The 27,978-nt window shown below is 39.9% G+C and overlaps 1 protein-coding gene across 1 annotated transcript in view; it reads left to right on the forward strand.

Moving 5' to 3' along the window:
• The window catches only part of itga8 (integrin, alpha 8), a 219,569-nt gene that overhangs the window by 49,553 nt on the left and 142,038 nt on the right, over nucleotides 1–27,978 (forward strand). The window contains exons 8-13 of the mRNA XM_072575823.1: nucleotides 1,285–1,329; nucleotides 1,473–1,516; nucleotides 2,774–2,830; nucleotides 4,660–4,712; nucleotides 10,193–10,398; nucleotides 13,335–13,526. Of these exons, the coding sequence (XP_072431924.1) occupies nucleotides 1,285–1,329; nucleotides 1,473–1,516; nucleotides 2,774–2,830; nucleotides 4,660–4,712; nucleotides 10,193–10,398; nucleotides 13,335–13,526 (597 nt within the window). The remainder of the gene's footprint in view (nucleotides 1–1,284; nucleotides 1,330–1,472; nucleotides 1,517–2,773; nucleotides 2,831–4,659; nucleotides 4,713–10,192; nucleotides 10,399–13,334; nucleotides 13,527–27,978) is intronic.

Below are 27,978 nucleotides of genomic sequence, written 5' to 3' on the forward strand. Positions count from 1 at the left end.
AGGTAAATAAAGAAAAAGGCAGACAGGGAAAAGAGTTGCCAATGTTATAAGTTCAAAAAGTAACTCGTGGCTGAAGTGAAACAAAAAGTAAATAAAAGGACTTTTTTTTTTAAATGCTCAATGAAAATAGTAAATGTAAAATCAATTGCTTTTCAGAATATTAAAACATGCATGCTGAAAAAAAATGCCTGCCTTTCGGTGGACTTATGTCATAGCTCTGGCCAAAATTCTTTGGCATTTGGGGAAATTGGTTGGAACCCAGATACTTTAGTGCCTGGAACTCCACTGGTAATTTCTAGGGGGTCTTGTTTGTTTGGAACTGTTGTCCAACCAAAAGATGCATGCAGGAACCAATCCCTTGCACCCTGGGATGGTAGCAGGTGGCAGTCTGTAGGAGCTGATGAATGTCTGGAGTGTGCTTAAAATGTTGAGGATTACCATTGGTAATTGCACATAGGTGTGATCTCCCAAATGCTTTTCATTCACCTATGGGGTGTGGGCATCAGTGACTGGCTGGCATTTATTGCCCATCCCTAGTTGCCCTTGAGAAGGTGCATTGATCTGTCTTGTTGAACTACTGCGGTCCACGTGTTATAGGTAGACCCCCAATGTCATTAGAGTGGGACTTCCAGGATATTGACCCAGTAACACTGAAGGAATAAAGATATATTTCCATGTAAGAGTAGTGAGTGGCTTGGATGGGAACTTTTAGTTTGTGGTGTTTCAATGTAGCCGCTGCTCTTATCCTCCTAGATGGTAGTGATTGTCATTTTGGAAAGTGTTGTCTAAGGAGCCTTGGTGAATTTCTACAGTGCATCTTATAGATGGTGCACACTGCTGCTGCTAAGCGTCAGGGGTGCAGGGAGTGAATGTGTCTGGGTACGACTCGAGCATGTCACTTTGTCCTGAATAGTGTCAGCTTCTTGACTGTTGGAGCTGCCCTTTTCAAATCAAGTGAGGTGTAATGTATCATGTTCCTGACTTGTGCGCTGACTTTGAAAAGGCAGAAGGTGAGATTCCTAGCCTCTGACGTGTTTTTGTAGCCACTGTATTTATATGGGTAGTCTAATTCAGTTTCTGGTGAATACTAACCCCCAGGTTGTTAATAGAGGGCATTCCTGCAGATGAACATCATTGCTAGTTGTGAAACAAACTGGTTAGTGGAACTGCTAGGATTACATCTCTCAGTAATTTGGGGCATTTATGTTTCCATATGAAAAATGTGTTTTTGATGCAGTATTTACTACAAGTTGACCATATGTTGGTACTTAATTTTCTCAATAGGATACTCAGTTGCTGTGGGGGAATTCACAGGAGACTCTCAACAAGGTAAGCAGCTTAATTGATCAGCAAAACATGTGCTCATTTATTATGTATTTATTAGACATTTCCTCCTCTTTAAAACAGAGTATTTTAATCTCTACCTAACCTAGTAAAATTACTTGGTTTTCCTGTCTTTTATCTTGGATTAGAATTTGTTGCTGGAATTCCAAGAGGTGCTGAAGCATTTGGATATGTATGTAATAACCTTATTTTCTTTAGTCTTGTTTTCAAATGGATTTCGCTGTTTGTTTTGTCTTCATGTCTTTCTCTCATCCTATCCTAAACAAGCATGTGTTTTTGAAATGCTATATTTCATTTCATTTCTTCCATTTCTGAAAGTCACACAATTGCACTACAACCCTATTTTCTCCTCAGCAACAGTATCAATGTGGATACAAAATTGGCTGCAGGTTCGGAAACAGAGGGTAATGGTCAATGGATCTCTTTTGGGCTGAAGGAAGATTTGTCGTTGAGTTCCCAAGGGGTCTGCATTGGGACCCTTGCTTTTCCTGATATTCATAGATGATCAGGGATTGGTGTGCTGGGGATAATTTCAAAGTTTGTATTGAATGCTTATTTGAATAGATACAGTGTGCAAGGATGTAGGGATAAAGCAGAAGAGTGGTATTAGGTAATGATGCTCATTTGAAGAGCTAATGAAGACATGACTGGTTGGACAGCTTTATTCAGTGCCATGAGAATTCTGTGATTCTGTGAAAAATAAGACAAAATGGAGATAATTTTCAGTGACGCACTGAAAAATGGATTCCTTCCAAATAAATGTTGAAACAGCACACCTCCCTTTTATGGGTAACAACTTTTCAAATATGCAAATTAAATCCGACATATCTGGTGCCGATTTGTGCCAAACTCTTGAGTGTTGTAAGCAATGCCCTTCAAATTGTCCTACATCATTTTGCTCTTTTGTGGGATCAGAGAAAGAAATGTTGTTCCTGATTCCAGGCTGGTGGCTCACGTTCAAACTCCCCCAGAATTGCTTCCCTCCCTTCAAGGTCAGTTGGTTCCACATGAGAACCCTTCCTCAGGAGGTGAGCTCCAATGGAACATCTGTGTGATGCCTGAGGCTCAGCTGTCATATTCCAAGGGTGGCATGTGAAAGTGGTAGGAGCCTCCTGAGATTGCTTCAGACAGTTAGCATGCAATCTACCAAATCTGCCCCTGTTTTGGGCAGACATTGAAAATTGAGGCTCATGATGTCATTTGGTCTCAAGCCCCTTCTCTCTTGGTCAAACCCACTGCAGTATTGAATACTGAGAGTAGTATGACTCCAAAGTAGCCACTGGCACAATATGGCAATGAGGTGATCTGCCATATTAGACTGAATACTTTTAAAACTGATGGTTCATATCTTTTTCATCAACATTTCATTCATCATCTGATTGTGTTGTCAGGAACCAAAGCAGATGTAAACATACTTTTGTTTTCATAGGTTGCCATCATAAACGCAACAGATATGACATTCATCTTGAATTTTACTGGTGAACAGGTAGGATTTTGTTATATTTGATCATTTTAAGAAGCCTAAAAAGCTGAATAAACCATTTTTTTTTTACAAAATAAAGATGTCAAATATTTTGCAAGTTCAGGTAAAGTTAATATCAGTAAAAACAACAAAATCACTGCTGAAATCTTGACTCAGTAACAAAAATTAGAACAATACACATTAGGAACTAAAACTGTTCAAAACATTAGTGAAAAAGTAGGCTTTCTCACTCACATTGAACTTGACCAGAGGTTAGTCTCACATGTCCAGGTTTCCTTGCATTGCTGTGGTTTCATCCTTTATTTTGTCTTTGACTTTGGAAACAATATTATTATTTCAAAAACATATGTGTAATATGCTATCATGGTGTCACATAGTACGGAGTTTCCATACTTTGAGGTAGGTTTGCATTTGACTTTGATAGTGCTTGTTTTGCCCACAAGAGACACAACTTCTTCTAAAGCCTCTCCAGAAAATTTATTGCTGTCCAACATCAATATCTACATTTCATGATTTTTTAAAAATAAATTCATTTCAAAACATAGCTTCAATATTGAGTGTACTAGCTCTAGTGATGTTTTCTTGCTATTTGAAACATAATATCAGTTTCAGTGCTACTTGTGGCATTTTTCAAATCCCTTCACAACCCCTATCATATTCTTGTGCTGAGTAGATATACCACTAAATGATTAGATTAGATTACTTACAGTGTGGAAACAGGCCCTTCGGCCCAACAAGTCCACACTGACCCGCCGAAGCGCAACCCACCCATACCCCTACATCTACCCCTTACCTAACACTATGGGCAATTTAGCATGGCCAATTCACCTGACCTGCACATCTTTGGACTGTGGGAGGAAACCGGAGCACCCGGAGGAAACCCACGCAGACACGGGGAGAACGTGCAAACTCCACACAGTCAGTCACCTGAGGTGGGAATTGAACCCAGGTCTCTGGCGCTGTGAGGCAGCAGTGCTAACCACTGTGCCACCGTGCCGCCCAAATGTGAGTCTAAACACTCTCTCAATGATTTTGACTTCTCTGATAGTTTGTGCTTTCTTATTGTTACAAATATTTGTTCACTCACAGTCATAGAAACAGGCAAATTTGCCCATGTCATCTAGTTTTGTACTTTATGCTCCAGATAACTGAACTGATGTATTGTAGCTAGTTCTATACTATCAGTGAGAATGACTGGTGGAATATATCATTTACTCAATGCCAAGTATGACTTTGTTTTCTCTTGGAGACTAGAAGTTCCTCACAGCTTTAGAGAATCAATGGTGGATCATCTGAAAAAAAAACAATCTTTAGGTGAAATCATCTTTAGTGGACATTACTTTGCATTTTATCTTGGTGGATCTGTTCAATTTGTAGGACAAAATTCAGAGGAAATACTGAAGATATAGATTGCATTAGGCTTTAACCTTCACCTTCCTAAACAATCTCCAGCAGACACATGAAATACTACGTTACTTAAAATGGTTAATCATGATTTCAACGTGATTCATTTGGGATGGTGACAGCCAAGTGGTATTATTGCTGGACTGTTAATCCAGAGACCCAGGTAATATTCAAAAGACCTAGGTTCAAATCCCACCATGGCAGATGGTGGAATTTGAGGTCAATAGAAGTCTTGAATTCAGAGGCTAATAATGACCTCTTAGAAAAAAACTATCTGATTCACAAATACCCTTCAGGGAAGGAAATCTGCCATCCATACCTGGTCTCTGGATAGGCAAATAAACACTGGCCTAGCCAGCGATGCCCACATCCCTTTACAAATAAAAAAAAAGACTCCAGTAATTTGTCTCCCATTTTTAAATTTACAGATGGCTTCCTATTTTGGATACACCGTGGCTGTCTCTGATATAAACAATGATGGGTAAGCCTTTCAACTTTATCAATAGCAGCAAATATCAGAGAAGAGCATTGAACCAGGAGGTGGCATTTACTGCATCTTCTAACAATCCTCGATGTGCAAAATATCTTATGACCTTCTGAATTCTGATGAAGATGTTAACTTCTAGTTAAAATTTGTAGATCCACACTCACAACCTAGGGAATGTAATTTGTTTACTTTTTTATCAAAATTCCTTATAATTTTGAATTTCTTTATTAGGAAGTCTCTTAAACAAGTGAAAAAACTCCCACATTATCTAATCAGACCTCATAACTAAGATTCCATCCTTGGCTTCACCTATTAGTTGTATACAATAAAATCTGTGTGTTACAAATAAGGTTGAATTTTGATTTCATTAACCTGCCTTTACTATGTATTCTTAGAATTATAGAGTAATAGAGCACATGCAGCACAGAAACAGACCCTTCGGTCCAACTTGTCCATGCCAACCAGGTATCCCAACCCAATCTAGTCCCACCTGCCAGCATCTGGCCCATGTCCCTCGAAACCCTTCCTACTCATATACCCATCCAGATGCCTTTTAAATGTTGCAATTGTACTAGCCTCCACCACTTCCTCTGGCAGCTCATTCCATAAACGTACCACTCTCTGCGTGAAAAAGTTGTTCCTTAGGTCTCTTTTATATCTTTTCCCTCTCACCCTAAATCTATGTCCTCTAGTTCTGGACTCCCCCACCTCAGGGAAAAGACTTTGTCTATTCATCCTATCCATGCCCCTCATGATTTTGTAAATCTTTCTAAAGTCACCCTTCAACCTCCAATGCTCCAAGGAAAACAGCCAGAATTGATCTTTGTCTTCAACAATATAATTGATCCAGTGACCTCCACATTTTAAATAAACAGGGTTCCATGTTTACAGTGCTTAATGTAAGATGAAATGCTTCTTGGCTTCTCTGCTTAATACTTTAGTTCTCAATTTAAAATAGTGGACTGAAGTTATCCGTCCCTGATGTTAACGAGAATAATAGTAAGCATGGTGACAAAATAGGGTGATGTCAGATTCTTGATGCTGAGAAGAATTTCAGCCTTCAGCAACGTCAGAACCTCATCTTAAAGTGGAGAACAGTGACTATGTTATTTTCATGCATTTGCATTACACTAAGCCCTCAATTTGCCCGACATGCATTCCATGTCCAATTCTTGCTTTCACCACTAAGAAACTCGCTGGAGCAAATTTTGGAGCGATAAGAGAGAGGTTACTGAGTACGTGTCTCAGGCATCATGCAATTGCTTCTTCTGACAACATCTCTGTGTGCTTCTTCTGACAACATCTCTGTGTGCTTCACAACCACCATCCTCCTCAGCCTTCATCCACTCAACTCTGCTTCAGCAAACCATCAATCCCACCACATCATGCCTTCTCACCAACTCAGACACTATATCAGCTCTTTAACACTTTACTTTGAGTGGACAGACAGCTACAACTTGCAAGTTTCTGACTTGTTTCTTTGCAGGCTGGCACAGTTGCAAATCTTGTACACCTGAACAGCCTGACATTTTGTACTGACATAGATACTCACATCTTATGACTTTTGTTTCACTTTCTTACCAGTTGCTCACCTTGGCATGTAACTTTAAGGCTGACAGCCACTGTCTGCTTTGTAGCCTTTTCTGAGCACACACTGACCATGACACTGAGTTCACCTATGACCTGTGCCTGCCGTTTAGCTTGTTTTTAACACCGAGGGTGAGGCAAGCAGCTTGTGAGAGCACTGAACAGTCAAGCTGTCAGTCAAAAGGGAGTGCATAACTGGCTGTATACATCGTGGTGTGTCAGTGTCAAACTGCAGCATGTGCCAGCAGCTTATGTGGTAAACCCATTGCAAACAAATAACAAAGGTCAAAGGGGAAGAGTTCTTAGTGGAGTGAAGAGGGACCACTGACAGTCAAGGGCTCATTCTATTAGACTACAGGAGATGGGCCAATGGTGATGCATGAGCAGGACAGGTGGTGAGTGCCCTCAGTGGATGAGTGGGAAGTGCAGACGGCAGGCAGTATGTTATTAGTTTGTGAAGGTAAGGTGGTCTGAGCACTTAAGTGGACATGATACACCAAAACTGTGGGTTGTTGTCCATGAGCCTTGATGAGAAATGTGTGCAGTGCACAGTCAGAGAGAATGCTGGCACTGTAAATATGAGGGAGCATCTTTAAAATGATTTAACCAAATCTTCAGTCACCTCCATTACCCCTTTCTCTATCTCTCCATTCCTGTATCAACGTCTGGTTTCTCATACACCTACTGTGAAGTGACGTGAAACCTTTTTTTATATTAAGGACACTATATAAATGCAAACTATTGTTTGTCCCTTACCTCAGCCTGGCATGTTTTTGTTAAATATGCATCTTAGTTTAATAATATGTAGCAGACTTTTGTACTCCAGACAATTCTACTAATTTCTGCCTTCAATAATGCTTTGGAAGACTGAAGTTATGCACAGCCATGACAGAAGTAATACCCAGTTCAATCTGTTGTATGCTTATAACAGAGAGGAAGATAGAAAAGTTCAAATATAAGATTTCCACATGCAAGGTTTGAAATGCCAGTTGAACCATTAAAAAGGAAATGTTGAGCAGTATTTGACATTTGATGCCCCACCTTTCTCAGGAAGGAAGGAGTGTTTGAATGTCACACCCTGACCAATTTTCCTATTTCCGAGTAGCTCTTGTTATTTGAAGAGGCCGATAGCAGGATGGCCTTCCACTCCCTGACCTTAAAATTGGCACAAGGCTATTGAACTCAGAGTACAAACTACATATAGAAACAACTAAAAGAAAATCAAACCAAGACGTTTCTACTACCACAGTGTGCTGTTGGGACTTCCAGTCACACATAAACTTCCTTTTGCTTGTTAACTTATTCCAAGGCCTTTAAAGGAACTGTTTGTCTCATTACTTTAATCCTTTGATGCAGTGTTTTAACTTACATGAAAAGGGGATGACCTGGATATTCTGGTGACCAGCTAGTTATTGAACCAGTGCAGACTGGAATTGTACATCAGGACAAGATGGAACCCCATGTGTAGAATAGAATAGAATAGAATTTGCTTTAATGTCACATTTACTCAAGTACAGGAGTACAGTGAAAAGTTTACAATGGCACCCCACATGGCACCATCATATGTACAAAGTTACCTAGGTACAGATCGAAGATGCAAAATAGAGAAATAAGGCAAATATGATATATTATCTTATTTATTCATAGTATGAGTTAGAAAAATGGGAAATAAAGTTAAAAAGATAAACATTACAGTTTTTCTATAAAGGGCCTGCAGTAAATTAGTGCAGGGAGCTTCCGCACATCCTGCTTAGCCTCCAGCCCACTGGCCTCCCCTGCAGCAAGGCTCCCTGTTAATTGCCAGGGAAATTCGAGATTCTGATGGGTAATTCCCCAGCAGATGGAACCCTGTGGAAGAATCCATCTGAGGCAGAGAATTTAGAGAGTTCCATGTGTGACTTGGAGAGCTAATCGTTATCCAGGAAACATTAGACAATTAAAAGCCCACTCTAACTCCTGAATAACTGTTACCAAAAGACTTATGAGCAGAACTTAGGCTGTTCGACCCATTGAGTCTCCTCCGCCATTCAATCATGGCTGATAAGTTTCTCAACTGCTGAAAATGTGTTGCTGGAAAAGCGCAGCAGATCAGGCAGCATCCAAGGAGCAGGAGAATCGACATTTCGGGCATGAGCCCTTCTTCTGGAATGAGGAAAGTGTGTCCAGCTGGTTAAGATAAAAGGTAGGGAGGAGGGACTTGGGGGAGGGGCTTTGGAAATGCGATAGGTGGAGGGAGGTCAAGGTGAGGGTGATAGGCCGGAGTGGGGGTGGGGGCGGAGAGATCAGGAAGAAGATTGCAGGTTAGGAAGGTGGTGCTGCGTTCGAGGGTTGGGACTGAGACAAGGTGGGGGGAGGGGAAATGAGGAAACTGGAGAAATTTGAGTTCATCCCTAAGTTTCTCAACCCCACTTTCCTGCTTTCTCCCCATAATCTTTGATCCCCTTAGCAATCAAGAACTTATCTATCTCTGTTTTAAATATACTCAATTACCTGGCCTACAAAGTCTTCTGTGGCAATGAATTCCACAGATTCACCACTCTCTGGCTAAAGAAGTCTCTCCCTATCTCTGTTTGAAAAGGTTTTCCATTTATCTTCGGCCTGTGCTTTTGGGTCCTCTTCTCTCCTGCCAATGGGAAAATCTTCCCAATATCCACTCTGTCTAGGCCATTCAGTATTCTGTAAGTTTCAATCAGGTACCTCCTCATCTTTCTAAACTCCATCGAGTATAGTTCTAGAGTCCTCAACATTCCTCATCTGTTAAGTCTCTCATCACTGGGACCTTTCTCGTGAACCTCCTCTGGATTGGGTCCACAGGCAATACATCCTCCCTGAGGTATGGGACCCAAAATTGTTCACAATACTCTAAATGTCTTCTGACCAGAGCGTAATAAAGCCTCAGAAGTACATCTCAACTTTTATGTTCTAGTCCTGTAAGGATGAATGACAACATTGTATTGCCTTCTTAACTACAGGCTCAACCTGCAAATTTACCTTAAGAGAAACCTGGACCAAAACTCCCAATCCCTTTGCAATTCAGATTTCTGAAATTTCTCCCCATTAGTCTATGCCTCTATTTTTCCTACTAAAGTGTATGGCCTTTCACTTTCCCATGTTGTATTTCATCTGCCACTTCTTTGCCCACTCAGCTAACCTGTCTAAACCTTTCCACCTCCTCAATACTACCTGCCCCTCCAACTATCTTTGTATCACCTGCAAACTTAGCCAGAATGCCTTCAGTTCCTTAATCCAGATCATTCACGTATAAAGTAAAAAGTTGTGGTTCCCAACACCGATCCTTGTGGAACATCACTAGTCACCAGCTGCCATCCTGAAAAGGACCCTTTTATCCCCACTCTCTATCTTCTGCCAAACAGCTAAGCTTCTGTCCAAGTTGGTACGTTGCCTCTAACACGCAACACACACACACACGTGTGCACACACACACACACACATACGCAAGCACACACATGCATACACACAGATGCAATCTGTCTGACTGATTACCCCTTCTCAGATTATCCACTCCATATAACTATTGTAAACAATGTGATTTTCTAATTCTGTACATAAAATTAGAATAATTTCCATGACCATAGGTTTTTCTTAATTTAAAGTGTTCTCTATAGAAACAGTAAAAACTGTCATTATGATTTTGGCAATAAAAATATTCCTTTATAATGCATTCCTTACACTTAATTAAAGTACAAGAAGGATAAATAGCTATTTCCATCCCACTGAAATCTAGTTAGTGTTTTGAATGCATTCTTTTTGTAGCCATAATGTAATTGCTATTCTCAACTACTAATGTAGTTGAGAAACTAAAAGAAGGCAAAGATAATGATTTCTAACCCTTGCATTTCCATGTTTTTAAATGATGTGTTTCACAGATTGGATGACGTGTTAGTCGGTGCTCCGCTTTTCATGGACCGTGAGTCTGATGGAAAGTTGAAGGAAGTTGGGCTGGTTTATCTTTACTTGCAGGAGGAAGAGTTCCTTTTCAAGGACCCTCAGAAACTATTGGGAATGGAAGTATTTGGAAGATTTGGAAGTGCAGTCGCACCTTTGGCAGATGTGAATCAAGATGGATATTATGGTGTGTTGCATCTGTTGTAGATAATCATTGGCATATAATACTGAGAAGTACCTAGCTCTTTCTGAATGACCAATTAATTATATATCATTTGAACAAAAATAGTTATGTGATATCTCCATTAAAGAGAGGTTAGAGGAAGCAAGTACTTTATGTAATTGAATCTATAATATATAGTAAATATCAGTTTTCAAGATTATTTTAAGCATTATGGAGATATTCCCAGTGTCATCTACAACACACTCTAAAGAAGTATGTTTAAATGTTTCTTAGAGCAGCTCTGTTAAAGACAGTTAATTTTTCTGACTGAGCTGTAGGTGCTCTTGATGCTGGTTATGTTTGCTTTCTAAAATTTAATTTTTAGAATTATATACAATGTGTGCTTCACGAAGGTCAAATGCTTTTAAACCTGAGATGTGAAAGAGTCTTTGAAAATATACTAATAGTCATGAGAGTGAACAAATATAAAATTTGTGAGAAAAACAAAGATGGAACTAGGAAAGAGAACTGTTTGATAAAATAGTTGTATTGCACAGCTTACATTAATTCAAATTGTTTTTGGCATTGTTTCAGGAAAAGGTTTACACTGTAGTCCAGATATGCAGTCAGCTAAATTAAATTTAGACAGGCAGTGTTAGATGACATTGAGGAAGTAATCTTACAATCATTTGGCTTCACGCCAACAGCAGTTTAATATGAAGAAAGCATTTCTAAAGAACTGACTGTTCTGTTGATTTTTGTTTTGTTATGATTTAACCAGTATCTGGATGCTCTGTGCATGCGTGCAAGCAGATATTTACAGGACATTATTATTCCTAGCTAAAAGATGACTGGAAGACAGTTATGAATTGTGATTCTCAATCTACGATGCAGCAAACTCAACTTTAGGAAATTTGTGCACAATTTTAAGTTTACCATTGCAATCATAAGGCTTTTTTTTAATGTCAGTTATCGAGACAGTAAAGCCAGAACCAGTTCTGTGCATAGCATATTTAGATAGTACATTATACCTCCCTTCTGTTCCAGGCCGCTGGAGATCCTTGTTGCATGTGCTCAGAACTGGAACTTCATTTCCTGTTATGGCTTTTCACACCGTTTTCTTTATTAGTTGCCTTTCTTTGTTTAATTGTCACACATGGGCCACTAAACAGATGTTGACCTAAACCAGAGCAAAATGTGATCTTGTGTGCTGGACCAGTTTAGTACTTCTACAAAAAAACAAGAATACCAAAGAAAAATCAGAGCAAAAAGAGTTTATGTTGTCGGTGGCAATCAAGTTATTATGTTATATATCCTCCAATGCCATTGACTGGATGGAATCAGCAGGTGGCCAGTTATAAGTCTGAAATGAGATCAAGATCCTTAAATTGCTAAAGAGCCTTTAAAATCAAATAAATTCCTGATAATGTCCGGTCACTAATTATAATAAAAAGAGGAAAGTAAAAAAAATCTGCACTTCTGTCCAAAATCAATCTCTATGTATGCAATATCTTTAACATGTAAGGATATTGATTTTGATTTGATTTATTGTACCTAAGTACAGGGAAAAGTTCTGTTTTGCGAGCAATACAGGTAGATCATAATATGTAAGGACATACAGATCATAGAGTGTTTAGACAGTGCGAGGCATACAAGGTTATGGCTGTACAGGAGGTGCACAAAAGCAAGATCAACATTAGATTTGAAATTAGCAAGGTTCATTCAGCACTCTAATAACAGTCGGGAAGACGCTGTTCTTGAACCTATTGTACCTGTGTTTAAACTCTGTATCTTCTGCCTGATGGAAGAGGTTGAAAGAGAGTATTACCAGTGTGAGAGGGGTCTTTGATGGTGTTGGCAGCCTTTCCACAGCAACGAGAAATGTAGTTGGAGTCCAAAGCTGGGAGGATGTGAACACAACCTTCTATAGTTTCTTATGGTCCTTGGCAGAGCAGTTGCCAGACCAAGCCATTATGCACCAAGATAGAATGCTTTCTCTGGTGTATCTGTAAATATTGCTGAGGCATCTTACAGAAATATAACCAGAGAATTGTGTGGGAGAGGTATTTGGAGATATGGTTAAAAACACATGGTTTTAAGGAAGATCTTAAGGCGAAGAAGTCAGTTAAGATATTTAGGTTGGGAAGTCCAGAACATAAGATTGCTGAAGACAGTATTTTTGTGATAAAGGTTTGTAAGGCTGGAGGTGGTTACAAAGACAAGATCAAGATCACCCAGGAGTTTAAACCAAAGGATGCTTATTTTGATTGATGGATGCACATTTGGGCCAGAAAGCTTCAGAATGATGAATGAATGGTATATAGCATAAAACAATGCATGCAGAGTTCTTTTGATGAATTAAGTTTATAGAAAGTAGGATGAAGGCTGGACAGAAATGTGGAAATTCTTTAATTTGTCAGGTTTAATAATTTTAATAATAAATATTAAGTTCAATTTGGAATTATTGAGTCTGCAGATGATAAGGGCACAATATGAGGTTTTCAGTCATTGGTATGCAGAAGTGGAAGCTTGTTTGGTGAGATTAACACCAAGCATTATGGGAGAGATGGGCACAGATCTAGGAAGTGAGAACATATTCAACGATGGTGATAATATGCAATTACAGTGAACTTCATGAACTTATCAATGAATTATAGACTGATACAGCATGGAAGGGCAGCCTATATCCCAAACATTACTTTATGTCTACCAATAGTAATAAGTATAAATTCAGTTCTGGTAATAAAAGATGTTTGTGACCTATGATGGGACCTGGTAGAAATATAACATACGGAATATTTTTCACAATATTAGAATGGGGCTAATTTGTACCAAACCGGCGATACACTGTGTTATGTGATATCACACATCATTATATTTAAAGAGAGATTCAGGGAAATAAAACCTCCACTGGCCATTTTAAATATTTAATACTGTTTTATTTATTTCTCCTCATGTAGATATCGCAGTGGGTGTACCTTTTGGGGGTGAAGATAGGAGAGGCAAAGTTCTGATTTACAATGGTCAGAGCAGTGGGTTAAATTCCAAGCCATCGCAGGTCCTGGAAGGTTTGTGGCCCTCAGAGTCCATGCCTCCTGGATTTGGCTTTACCTTAAGAGGAGGCTCAGACATAGACAGGAATGAATATCCAGGTAAGAATTCAAATTGAGGAGTAATTTAGTTTTGCAATGGTGCATTTTTCGGGAACAGGGTTTGGATGAACAATAACATTCTATTAACATGATATAATATTTTTCCTCTCATTGCTTGCATGTGAGCTGTGTAACAATTAACTTTATAGAAACATTTATTGCTATTAGAGAATCAACTTCCGCTGCACATGCATGCAGATATAACTATCTAATTATTTAGATGACACATTCAGTTAGTTTATTCATGATTCTTATGTTGGCTTCTCAAAAATAAGCACGGCAGCATTCTGAATTGCCCTTCAATTCATAATGATAAAGTCTTGAATATCTTAGAACCTCTTTCCATCATTGCTATAAATCTCACTGACAATCAAAAACAATTAGTGTCCTGTGTGAATATGAGTACTTGGACAAGAGACTCTGCCTTCACCCAATTGAAAATGATACATGAAATCATTATAATTGCATCCAGATTGTCAACATCATATTGTCATTAATTCACTAATGTTGTGCATCTAACCTAATGGGCATATAACATTAAGAACAAAAGCTTGTAGATATTGTACCATTTCTGACAGGAATAATTATGCTATTATTGAAATGTGTTAGCAAATGGCTGAATTCAACAGTAATGCTTCATTTCAGTTCAGTTCTGAATAAATGTCACAAACTTTATACAATAATTTAAACATGGTTTATTTTATTATCCTTCTTAAATTGTTTATTTCATCAGAGCTATTCTGTAATGCATGAGGTTCCACATGTAGCTGTGAACTATTATTATGAACTGCCAATGGCCAAAATTCTCATTGTTCTGTGCCTGTTCCAAAAAAAAGGAAATTCGCTTTTCACTCAGTTAACATTGACAAAGAATCTTCAATGGTTTTGGTAGAAGTCTATCTGAAAAAGTTAAACTGGTGCGATGGGTTCTTTAATGACATAAACACTCTTGATCTGCTTCATTTCCTTTGATTTTCAGAGAATAGACATTGCCTCTGCTGTCATTGAAATTAGCTTTTGTGATGGTTTAAAGCCTGAACTGTTTATTGATCCTATAAGTTTTAATTTTCAAAGCTGTATTATTCACAATCATATTTTACAAGTTGCTTGATTGTCTTTGAAAATAAGTATCAGGAAAAACACTTCAAATTATACAACAACTATAAAACCTCCCATTGGTTTGAGCACAGCACTTCTGGACTGTTATAGCTACTGAACAACTAATTCAAGATCAGAAATGCAATTGGATGTGAAAATTTGAGTCCACGATTTGCTTTACAATGGCAACTATTGTTTTAAAAAACCGATTTAAGATGGGCTTAATTCCTTGGAACATGCAATGTTCACAAAGGTCCTCGATGCCTTTAGAGAGAAGTGGGCACTGTGGGGGATACACTGCTTTATTTCCCTCTCCAATTGAATTTTGATGTAGCCCTTTTCCCCTCTTCCTTACCTCTCCATCCTACTTTGGATAGTTTGCATTGCCATGAACAGGTTTTTCATGTAAATATCTAATTGGCTGCATTGGTGATTTACTGGTGACGGTTAGTATGAAAAACAAAACAAGGTCATGGTGATGGGTAATAGAAATGATCTGTTTTGTGCAGGAAGACTTTGGGGTATAATAAAAAGAGGTCTGATAAAATAAAAAAAACAAAAAGAGAAGAGTGCATTCATGAATAATAAAAACAGAGTGCTTTGGAGACACATATGATTTGATGGTGGAGAAAAATGTTCAGCATCTGTGGATAGAAAATTTAGAAACGGATTTCTTTTATACCATTCTGTTGGATACCAGTTGAAATTGAACCTGTGAAAAAACGATACGTAGTTACAGAGCTGAGATCACCTTTAAGCATTGAAACAGATTTATAATAGCTATTGATTATGTAAAGAAAAATACCAGTCCTTGAAAGAGATACAAAAGTAAAGATCCTTCAATCACTGGACCTCAATGTCTTGCATATTTTGTAAAGCCTTCATCAGACTTAAGCCCAAAACATCAGTTATTGGTTTTGCTCCTTGGATGCTGCCTGACCTGCTGTGCTTTTCCAGCATCACACTCTTGACTCTGATCTCCAGCATCTGCAGTCCTCACTTTCACCTATATTCTGTAAAGTGTAATGGTGACAGTACACTGTCTGCAAACTGCAAACTACATGTTGAATCTATTGTAATAGGTCAATCATTTATATAAATTGTACGTTGATATTAGCACTAATTGTTAGGTAGGACCAGGGAGAGAGGTGTATACAATGCTATTCACTGGGGCCTGTGTTTTCAGGGACCCAAGCTGTGTTGGTGGCATCTGACTGACAGTGAGAGGGAATATTTGTGGGAAGCAGGAGAAGAGGAAAAAGGAGAACGTGGAAGCAGAAGGGTTGGAGGGTGTAGAAGGAGCCGCAAGGGGATAAGAAGAAGAATGAAGCTGCATGAGGAGTCAGAGGAGGCAGATCCTAGAGAGATATTGTAGCAGAAGGAGGCTGTAAGTGAGGCTGGGGAAGAACTGGAAGCTGAAAGGGGTGAGAGAGAGAAGAAGACTGCAAAGGCGAAGAAGAGAGAGAGAGAAAAAAAGAGCAGTAGTTCGAAAAAGTACGATAAGAAGAGTGAACAGTTTTAAGTCTATCAAAAGGAATTTTCAGCTGACTGGAAGGCAGGAAATCTGGAATCACTGAGGTATTTAGTTACTTGCAAATTAAAGTGATATATCTCATTTAATGCTACACACATTTAGGAGCTACAATGTCAGGAAAATGCAAGGGATGGTAATTAAATTTCTATCTGAGATTTGAGATCTGAGATGCAGTAAAAATAATCATAACTACCTGGTTGAAATGTGACTATGTATTGGAAACACAATGGCTTTGACATCTTTTTGGGGCCCTAAGCAGGAGAAACACTGAAGCCCCATAACCTCTCTCTCTCGGCCCAGTTGGTAAGATGTGGATCATTTCCATGTTTACCAAATCACTGTTGATTTTTTTCAAAAGCTCTCTTTTGAGTTGAGCAAGGGAGAGGTTGAGGATAACGTTTCCCACTTGATTTACCATGTCAATGAAGTTCTGTACTTCACCATCACACTTTGGTGTCAGTAGTTTTTTGATGGCTCTTGTCTTTCTTGGAATCACCATGATATTTGGACAAGAAGACCTACAAATGTAATTCTCAAGAATTGACTTTCTCGATTGCTTGTAAGGCTTTCTATAATGTTTCTTTAACTTGCTCCGAAACCTCAGATCATGTTTTTTCTTCATTTTACCATGCACCAGGATATCATCCATATAGAAAGTTGTTCCAGGAATCTAGACATGGTCCTATGGAAAATCTCTGCTCTACAGGAGATCTCAAAGGTAGACAGTAAGACAATGCCACCTTAACAGTGTAATAAATGCAGTAAGCGATCTTGACTCTTGGCCTAAGGTGAAAATGTGTTGCTGGAAAAGCACAGCAAGTCAGGCAGCATCCAAGGCACAGGAGAATCGACATTTCGAGCATAAGCCCTTCTTCAGGAATGAGGAAAGTGTGTCCAGCAGGCTAAGATAAAAGGTAGGGAGGAGGGACTTGGGGGAGGGGCGTTTGAAAGGCGATAGGTAGAAGGAGGTCAAGGTGAGGGTGATAAGCCGGAGTGGGGTGGGGGCGGAGAGGTCAGGAAGAAGATTGCCCATTAGGAAGACGGTGCTGAGTTCGAGGGATTTGACTGAGACAAGGTGGGAGGAGGGGAAATGAGGAAACTGGAGAAATCTGAGTTCATCCCTTGTGGTTGGAGGGTTCCTAGGCGGAAGATGAGGCGCTCTTCTTCCAACCGTCGTGTTCTCCTATTCCTTGGATGCTGCCTGACCTGCTGCGCTTTTCCAGCAACACATTTTCAGCTCTGATCTCCAGCATCTGCAAGTCCTCACTTTCTCCTCTTGGCCTAAGGTACCTGCCAGAACTCACAGCTAGCATTCAGCTTAATTAAAAACATTTTGTTGTCAATTTGACCAAGTCATCAATGAGAGTCAAAATATAATGGATTTCCCTCCTTAGTCCTTTGTTCAACTAGTGAGATTCAACAATAATCTTAGTTCTACATTTGTCTTGGGAGCAGTTACTAGTCCTGAGCACCATTCTATGGTATCCTGTCACTGGTGATATGAACCACAATCAGTCCTGCTGTTGAACTGAGATTTTACTTAATCTCAGCTGTAGATCAAGAATTTCCTCAAGAGTGGAGAAGCAGATGAATTTAACATTTTCTTGCAGAGTAATGTGATATTTCTGCTTCAGTTTTCCTAAACGTTTGTAAAGTTGTGCAAATTCTTGCCAAAATTCCTCCTGTCTTCACTTTGAAGTACTGTATTCACTTTCCATCAGAGCGCTAGATGAATACATGCATTCTGTTCAACAATGAGATATTTCAATAGTGCAGGACAGTTTCAGCCCCATCTTAATTGAAATGATAGACATAAATTCATGAAGCTAATATCCTCTTAGTATACCAACATCCTATTTTGGAATGCTCTACATGTTTCAAGCATATTCATATTAGTAACAAGCAATAGTTTGCTCTATTGTTGTGTATTGTAAATGCTCCTCCAACTAACAACATAAATTTGAAATGACAAGATTTATTGAAGAAAAAGAAATGTTGGCACCACTTACCCGTGTCAGGCAGTATCTGTAGAAAGGACAAGCTTGGTTAATAGTTTGGGGGAAGACTCCTAAAAGTCTTTATCTGTCTCTTTTGTCAGTGGTCAGGGACAGGAGGGTGTGAGTACAAGCGAGGCAGGCAGACAGGTCCAGCAGGTAGTGCTGAAGGAGCCTCACCTATGCATTTGTCTAACAGGTTTGAGATTCTTGCTACTTGTATGGATGAGACTGGGACTATAGGATGGATGAAGAAAGTGACCATAACACTGTGGTATGGGCAGCCATTCAAAAGTGGGGGAGGACAGAGAAATGCATTTGTAATCAGGGATAGTATAGTGTGGGGAACAGATAGTGTTCTCTGTGGCCAAGATCCCAAAGGCTATGTTGCCTGCCTGGTGCCCAGGTTCCGGATATCTCGCCTAAGCTGCAGAGAAACTTGGAGTGAAAGGGGAAAGATCCAGTTGATGTGGTCCATGCAGGTACTAAGGATATAGGTGAATGAGGAAAGAGATTCTGCTGAGGGAATATGAGCAGTTAGGGTCTAAATTACAAAGCGGAAACCAAATGGTAATGATATCGGAATTACTACCTGAGGCACAAGCAATTTGACACAGGGTCAACAAGATTAAATTGGTAAGCGCGTGGCTCAAAGATTGATGTGGAAGAAACGGGTTCTAATTCACGGGAGCTTGGTATCAGTACTGGGGAAGGAGAGACAGGTTCCCTGATTCATGCTGGGACTACAGTCCTAGTGAGTTGCATATCTAGGATAGGGCTTTTAACTAAATAGTGGGAAATTGGATTCAGTTGCATGGAAAATGATAAAATCAAAAGTATAGGAAAACATTGGATTGCAAGTTATTGATAGGGTTGATTGTTACCAGAAATTAAGAGGAAGGGACAGAGTTACTAGGAACCATAAATGTTCAGGGAAATTTGATAGTAGGCTGGATATCATAATGCATGAAGCATTCGGAACAAAGTAGATGACCTGCCCCACAAATTGAGGTAGATAAATATGAGAAAAATCTCATAGCCATTACAGAAATATGGTTATAAGGAGATCCAAACTGGGAACTTAACACTGAGGATGTTTGACCTTTAGGAGAAACAGGAGGGATGGAAAAGGTGGTGGGTCGCATTGTGAACAAGAAATGAAATGAAGACAGTTATAAGAGATCTAGTCTCTGATGTAGAGTCCATTTGGATGGAAGTTCAAAAACAGCAAGGAAAAGAAAACATTGGTGGGAGCAATGCAAATTCGTAGAGTGCATTAGGAGTAGTTTCCTAGAGCAATATGTTATGGAGCCAAATAAGGAGCAGGTTATCGTGGATCTGATAATGGGCATTTGAGGCATTTAACAAGATGGCTCCCAAAAGGTTAAGTCATAAAGGCCTACGGTGTTGGAGGTAGTATGTTGGCCTCGATAGCGAATTGGCTCATGAGCATGAAACAGTGAGTGGGGATAAGGGATTGTTTTTCAGGTTGGCAACCTGTCAGTAGTGGGGTTCGCAGGGACCACTGCTAGGACTGCAACTATTTACAAGATATATTAATAACTTGGAGGAAGGAAATAGATGAATTATAGCTAGACTTGCAGACAACACAAAAATAGTTGGAAAGACAAGTTGTGAGAATTATTTAGCATGCTACTTTTAGATCTCCCACAAACGAAGGTTGTATTTGTGTCCACTTCCACAGCAATTAAAAGGTCTGCAGTGATAAATTGGACAGCACCACTCCTTCCCTCAAACTGTAGTGACAGATAACATTAGAAATTGCATAGTAAGGTTAGAATTGTAGGTGGAAAACAATTTGAAGCATTTGAAGCAATAGGGAAAGGAGATAAATAAGAATATTGTAATTGCAGTGAACTGAGGCATTTGAGTACAATAGCAGTTTACAAGACAGAAAGCAGCCATGTGGCCTGTGGTGGCTATGTGACACTTTGCAAAAGCAACATAAAGCCATTTCCAGCATTTCAGTTTTTAAAAGTATTTATGCAAGTTTCTCAAAAGAATGCAATATTTACTACTTCAACCACTCAGCATTCGATGCGTCAATGACTCTGCGTAAAGAACTTTATAAGGTAAAAACAATGACTGCAGATGCTGGAAAGCAAATACTGGATTAGTGGTGCTGGAAGAGCACAGCAGTTCAGGCAGCATCCAACGAGCAGCGAAATCGACGTTTCGGGCAAAAGCCCTAAAGAATTTTATTCCTAACCCTCTGACTTCTGTAGTCACAATTTTTATCGTAGTTCTGCTGAATGTCCAGCATCTCCCTATTATTATACATGTTGTATTTTACCATTTAAAGGCCAAATCTTCTTTGTTCTGAAGTTTAGAGGGGTGATTGCAGATCCAAAGGTCAGAAAAGTGTAGAAAATTCCAGTTTTAAGATTTCTACTTAGAACACACAAATACATTTTTAGGAAAAAGCTTTTTAAATTCCAATTAATAAATCTTTAGAATAAAACTTACACTTTGTGCTAATATAAAGAAATAGTTTAAAAAATCATCATTAAGGATCCAATAAAATGTTCCTATTTAACACCTGCCTATATGTACTTATGGGGAAGAGAGTACCAGAATTGTCTGATTCCAGCATTTTCTAGTTTTGTATCAGATATTCGGCATCCATAATTTGTTTCTTTTCTACCCACTTATTGGCTTGGTTTGATGAAATTCAGTCCAGCAACTTTTTTTATTACCCCAGCTGTGCCCAGGCAGAAAGTTCCTAATTTGAAAAATTCAGAAGCTGTTTCACTTTCATGTTTCCATATGTTCATATAAACACATCAATTGCAATAAATAGGAAATGGTTACAGTATAACCTTTAACTCGACACAGGAAATGTTACAGAACAATGCCCTAAAAATAAGCATAAAAGAGATTGTGAAACTTACGTTACGTTAATCTAGAAATCCAAGGTGAATCACAATATTTGAAGCCAGCAGCTTACTTCAATTAGAGTAACCAAAGTAGCCTCAGTATTTAATTTATTTTCATTGTCATTTTGTCTAATTTCTCTCCTGGAGAAGTTCACCTAATTTTCAATAGGGACTACAATTCTAGGGTACTTAGTCACGCACTCAGACTTTTCAGGTAACCTGAGGATCAGAAAGCTGTTATATACATTTGAAGATTTAATTTTAGATTCTGATAAATAACTTGGTTTTTGGTTACTTAGGAGATATTATCAGATGTTCACATAGGACTAATTATTTTCATCCAAATTGGCGGCATATGTAGGTCCCATCTCATTCTGTGACAAGCTATTTTAATCACATGAACAATGGGGTAGAGTTTACAGAGTCAGGAATTTTCCCAACTCTGTATTCCCAAATCAGGCATAATGTGTGTATCCTGATCAATAATATCGTCCACCCAATATATTGTGACTGTGAACAGAGTGGCTGAAATTTTAATAAAAAGTAAATACGCATGCTGTCAACGCTTCCAATTCCACAGCAGCTTTCACGACTTCAGGACTTCCCAAAGCACTTCACAGCCAGCAAAGTGTTATCAACTGGTGCATTGTAGGAAATGTGGCAGCAATTTCATGTAGAATGAATCCCCGTGAAGAGTTTCATCAGGTAATCTATTTTTTTGGGAGTTACTTAGGGTCAGAGAGTCATAGAGATGTACAGCATGGAAACAGACCCTTTCGTCCAACTCATCCACCACTCCCTCTGGCAGCTCATTCCGCACATGCACCACCCACTGCATGAAAAGGTTGCCCCTTAGGTCTCTTTTATATCTTTCCCTCTCACCCTAAACCTATGCCCTCTAGTTCTAGACTCCCCCACCCCAGGGAAAAGACCTTGTCTGTTTATTCTATCCATGCTCCTCATGATTTTATAAACCTCTATAAGGTCACCCCTCAGCCTCCAACACTCCAGGAAAACAGCCCCAGCCTATTCAGCCTCTCCCTGTAGCTCAAATCCTCCAAGCCTGGCAACATCCTTGTAAACCTTTTCTGAACCCTTTCAAATTTCACATCCTTCCGATAAGAAGGAGACCACAATTGCACACAATGTTCCAAAAGTGGCCTAACCAATGGCCTCCCAACTCCTATACTCAAAACTCTGACTAATAAAGGAAAGCATACCAGACGTCTTCTTCACGATACTATCTACCTGTGATTCTACTTTCAAGAAGCTATGAACCTGCATTCCAAGGTCTCTTTGTTCAGCAACACTCTCTACGACCTTACCATTAAGTGCATAAGTCCTACTAAGATTTGCAGCACCTCACATTTATCTAAATTAAACTCCATCTGCCACGTTTCAGCCCATTGGCCAATCTGATCAAGATCCCATTGCAATCCAAGGTAGCCTTCTTCACTGTCCACTACACCTCCAATTTTGGTGTCCTTTGCAAACTTACTAACTGTACCTCTTATGTTTACATCCAAATCATTTATATAAATGATGAAAAGTAGTGGACCCAGCACTGATCCTTATGGCATTCCACTGGTCACAGGCCTCCAGTCTGAAAAACAACCCTCCACCACCACCCTCTGTCTTCTACCTTTGAGCCAGTTCTGTATCCAAGTGGCTAGTTCTCCCTATATTCCATAAGATCTAACCTTGCTAACCAGTCTCCCATGGGGAATCTTGTCAAAAGCCTTACTGAAGTCCATATAGATCATGTCTACCGCTCTGCCCTCATTAATCCTCTTTGTTACTTCTTCAAACAACTCAATCAAGTTTGTGATACTTGAAGGAAAATCATTGTCTGCCTGGGACAACACTTCAGGTATTCCTTGAAAAAGAGCATGGGTTCTTTTACAAATATCTGGACCAGTCAAGTCTTTAATATTGATTTCTTCCACCTCCGCTGCACAGTGACAACAAAGTGCAGTACCTACCAAGATGCACTGCAACAACTCATCAAGGCAGCACCTTCCAAGCTCATGACGTCTGCCAGCTGGAAGACCGAGAGCAACAGACACATGGGAACAGGTCCAAGTGCACATCTCTCTCCAAATCTCACAACACTCTGAGTTGGAACTTTGGTATTGTTTCCTCATTGAGCAAGAACAATGGCTCAGAATCCTAAAACTCCCTCCTTAACAGAATTGTAGGCGTGCCTACACCACTTGGACTACAGCAGCTGAAGAAGTCAGCTTGTCCTACCTTTTGCAGGACAATTAGAGATGGGCAATAAATGCTGGCTTTGCCAGCAACGCCTACAGTCTATGAATAAATAAAAAGAGAGGTCTTCAGTTTAGCATCACATGGAAAAGATAATTGTAATGAGGAGCTTCCTCAGTCCTGGAGTTTCATTGTAGATTTTGAACTTAAGTCATTGAAGTGATACTGCGCAAATTAATAACAAATCATCAAATGTATCAGCATTCGTGTAATATCATGACATGCTAAATTTCTTTGAGTGCTTTAGTTACATTTTAATTCATTTTTAGGTTCGTTGACTATTATGTTGGTAAATGCAGCATTTTCCTCCAGCAACATTGCACAAGTTGCAATGAGATGAATGCGAAATTAATCTGTTTTTCCAATATTAGTTTAAGCGGAATTGTTGATTAAAACACCGGGAGGGCAGCCAGATCTATTTTTAATAGTGTACAGGGATCTGTGACATCAACCTGAACCATTTGAGCAGGCAGACAGGAGCTCAGTGCAATATCTCAACTGAAGAGTAATCAGTTTGAATGATTTTACAGCTCCCTGACTAATAGATGAGAGCTTTACTGCATCCTGTTTTACATTTCTCAGGACCAGACGCTACTAGTATTTCTCTTTCTGATTTGGCAGTACATAGGCATTGAATGTAGGGGAAGTCAGAGAAAGTATATTTCTCAGCTCGACTCAGATTTTCTCTTCTATCTGTGCAAAACCCACTTCATTTGAGCTAATCTACATTTAATGATTTCTCAATTGTGTGATGGTTGTTGAAGTTACCGTGAGCTTGCACGTTTGTTTGTATATAACCCAATTGACATTTTGGAAAGGATGATAAAGTAAAGGTTGTGGAGTTTTGATAGAAGTTAAAAACATGGCACTGCCCAAAGTGAAACAATGGAATTTTATTTTTTGCAAATGTTTGGTAATAATCTTCAGTTAGGGACTAAATTTTAATCCATTAATGTAGGGTCAGGATGGGATGGTAGCGTGTTATTTGGGAACAATTGGACCGTATTATTTGGGAGCAATTTGAACTGTTTCTGCAGTTGATGTTTGAGTTGTACCTCAGTCCTGAGCGCTCACTGTTGTTCCCAAGTTCATTCCCCAGGCTTCTTGAATTCCAGTGTTTCAAAGGTTCTGCATCACTGATGCCATAAGTGTGTTTCCCACTGGCCTTGAAAAGGGCCAGTCACAAAGATCTATCCATCTCTGTGTCTGCGGCAGAAATTTCCCCTTCCCTGAGATCTGACACCAAGTCAAAAGACCGCCACATTACCCAGCACAGTAATATTGTCATACACATTAATCAACCAACCACATTGGAGGGAGTTTGGAAAAAATACTTCAGTCTAAAAATGTTCTGCCCAGGCACAGTACAAAAAGACACTCCAAACACAGACTGGCTGATAGTCTCTCACTATCCCCACCACCAGCATAAACAAATACACTCTAAGAATAAAGCTCTCAAGATGATAGACACATTAATCAATAAAATACTTCAAAAGAACAAAAAACCCATAAACCTGCCAGCTGAATTCGGCCAGCCCCCTATCATACTTGAATCAGCCACGAGTACATAGCATCCTCGTTCTTCTCTCCTCTGGCTAATTGCCTGGAATACTTGTGCAAGCAAATAATGTGAGAACAATAAAAGATAGAGAGCAGAGATTTTATGAGAAGCAGATTGAAAGAATATCTTTAAAATAGGATGTTTTTATTCCAGCACCTTAGCTGGATTTCTTCATCGGAGGTTAATGTTATTTAAAAATGCAAAACGAGAAAGTTCCTCTTTTCCCTGCAGCTTCCTAGGCCCCTAACTGGATCTTACCATTGTTAGTTCCTGACTCCACATACCCTTCCTGATCTGGCCAGCCTCTGTGCTGGGCGTGCTGCTTTACTGGATTACTTCAAAATGAATCTAAAAGTTACAATCCCTCCCTTAATTTCTAATCTTGTGTCAGCCCCAATGGAAACATTGGGATGAATCTTATGTCTTTTGATTTTTGGCTAAGCATCAGTTTCTTCAAATGTCATGTATGGTCTGTCTCTATGAGGCCAAGTGAGTTTTCCTGCTGCATCTTAGCAAACTCACTTCATTAACTACCTTCCCTTCCCCCACTGGCACCTATCTCATCCAATTCTAGACTTATTCTACCACTCGTCGTGCCCAGAACTACTTACTAGTTTATTGCAAGTGGACTGGTATTCCTGGTGCTGGTGCTACCTTTAAATGGCCAGAACAAGCACTGCCAACCCAGAGATGCCCTGCACAGTTCCCGATATTAGCCCTGGGCATGGGAGAGAAGGGAAAGTTGACATCCCGCTGTGGACAGGGACCTGATGTTCCTGCCAGATGGGGTGGTGCATAGGTGGGACCTCCTCTTCCCCAACACCTAGTGGATGCCAAAACAAAAACTGTGCCAACCTGGCCAAAAGTTGCCAGCCAGGTTAGTGCAACCTCATCCCCCTGCGGAATGCACAGGAACTTCTCCACTCCACCAACATAAATGGGGAAGTTAATGACAGGATGGGCAGTGGGTTGACTCCTCCCTCCTAATGTGGACAGCATTCTTATTCTGACAGCCTGAAGTGGCTGTCTGACCATTTCCAAGCCCCTGGACTAGTATTGGAGGCTGCTCTTGACCTTACTATGCCAGACTCTCCTGACCAAAGGCTAACTCCCTCAACCTGACTGAGGATTGCTGACAAACTTCCAAACTTCCTGTCTGTGCTAAATGCACAGCAATATAGAAACACTGATATTTCTGGTTGACGAGCAAGGTGCAAAAAGGCAAGACAAGGCAGAACTGTTGTTAGCATCTAGCTAGGCTCAAAGTGCATATACCAACACAGTAAACAAACAGTCTGGTGATGCAGCCTGGTCTAGTCCATGATCTGGGTGCTGGATCTTGCATACACAGTCCTTGTTGCATCATTACAACAACAGTAACTGTTGCACCTGAAGTGTTTGGTAAGTGTATTGGAAATGTGTCATAAGGGTTCTTAGAGGCTGGCACTTATTGGTGCCAAGGCCAATGGGCATGAGGTGGATGTAGTTCTTTCTCATGGAACGTGCTCTGAGATGTAGGTGTCCAGTGTCCAATATGCGGGTCCTTTGGTGCAGAGTTGAGGAGATGAGGTACTTGCGGTGGTTTTCATGTCAAAACTTCTCAGTATCTAGTGTGTTTGTGGTACAATAGAAAGCTGTATATTAATGACAGTTAACAAGGTTGTTAACAAACAATAAGCCCCCTCAATAGACAGTTTCTGCTGCCAAGTCTCACTTCAACATCTGGAACTTCATTAAAAGATACAGCAAGCTGCCAGAGGAAGTGGTGGAGGCTAGTACAATTGCAACATTTAAAAGGGATCTGCATGGGTATATGAATAAGAAGGGTTTGGAGGGATATGGTCCAGGAGCTGGCAGGTAGGACTAGATTGGGTTGGGCTATCTGGTCGGCATGGATGAGTTGAACCGAAGGGTCTGTTTCCGTGCTGTAAATCTCTATGACTCTACAAGTTGCCCCCAATGGAATTCTCATGTGACTCTGCTACATTTGCTGTCTTCTTGACGATTGCAGCAGTAAATTTGATATAGGTAGACCCACCGTGCTATACAGAGGGTGTTCCAGGATTTTGATCCAATGACACTGAGGAAACAATGACATGTTTCTAATCAGGATGATGAGTGACTGTCAGGGGAACCTGCAGGGTGACATTCCCACCTATCTGCTGCTCTTATCCTCCAAATGGTACTAGTTGTGAATTTGGAAGGTGCTGTTTAAGGAGCCTTGGCGAATTAGTGAATCCAGCTGGTTGTGGGGGGGGTTGTAGACTTACACTGGATATCTGAAAAGAGCTGATCACTAGAGAGAGAGATGGATTTCAGAAGGAAATTAATGAGTCTGAAGTTGACCATGTGGAGCCCTGAATGAAATTATCATTATAAAATTAGGAAACAGCGTCTAAATAGACTGTAATATTTTGGAGAAAGGGATGAAGGAGGCCGAATAAAATATAGAACTGAGAGTATCCATGTAAAAAAAAAGACCTGCTTAACTTGAATACATGTGGATTATTGGAGTAGAAGGTTCAAGTACAGAGGCATTTCTTTGACACATTCATCTAATTTTTTCCAAGAATACACAGAGCTAGTTTTCAACTTCACTATCTGAACAGTAACCTGGCCAAGCAGATTGACGCCTCTTCACAGAATTTGCCCAATTCAGTGAAATGAAAATGAGATAATACAACACTACACAGTACAGCACAGGAACAGGCCCTTTGGCCCACCAAGCCTGCGTTGATTCCTAGTCCTTATCCAGACCTGCTATGTATTGCACATGCCTGGTTTCTGACCCTCTGTTCGCCTCCTGTTCATGTGTCTATCAAGATACGCCCTAAACGTTGCCAATATGCCTACCCCCACCACTTACACTGGTAGTGCTTTCCAGACACTGACCACCTTCTATGTGAAAGATTTTCCCCACACTTCTTCACTAAAGATCCCCCTTCTGACCTCGAACCTGTGCCCTCTTATGGTTGATTTTTCAACCCTGGGAAAAATTCTCTGACCAAACACCCCATCTATGCCTGTCATAATTTTGTAGACCTCTATCAGGTTGCCCCTCAGCCTCCATCTTTCCAGTGAAAACAATCTGAGTTTATCC

This window comes from Chiloscyllium punctatum, chromosome 8 (genome assembly GCF_047496795.1).
Source record: "Chiloscyllium punctatum isolate Juve2018m chromosome 8, sChiPun1.3, whole genome shotgun sequence".
In the NCBI taxonomy this organism is placed as follows: domain Eukaryota; kingdom Metazoa; phylum Chordata; class Chondrichthyes; order Orectolobiformes; family Hemiscylliidae; genus Chiloscyllium; species Chiloscyllium punctatum.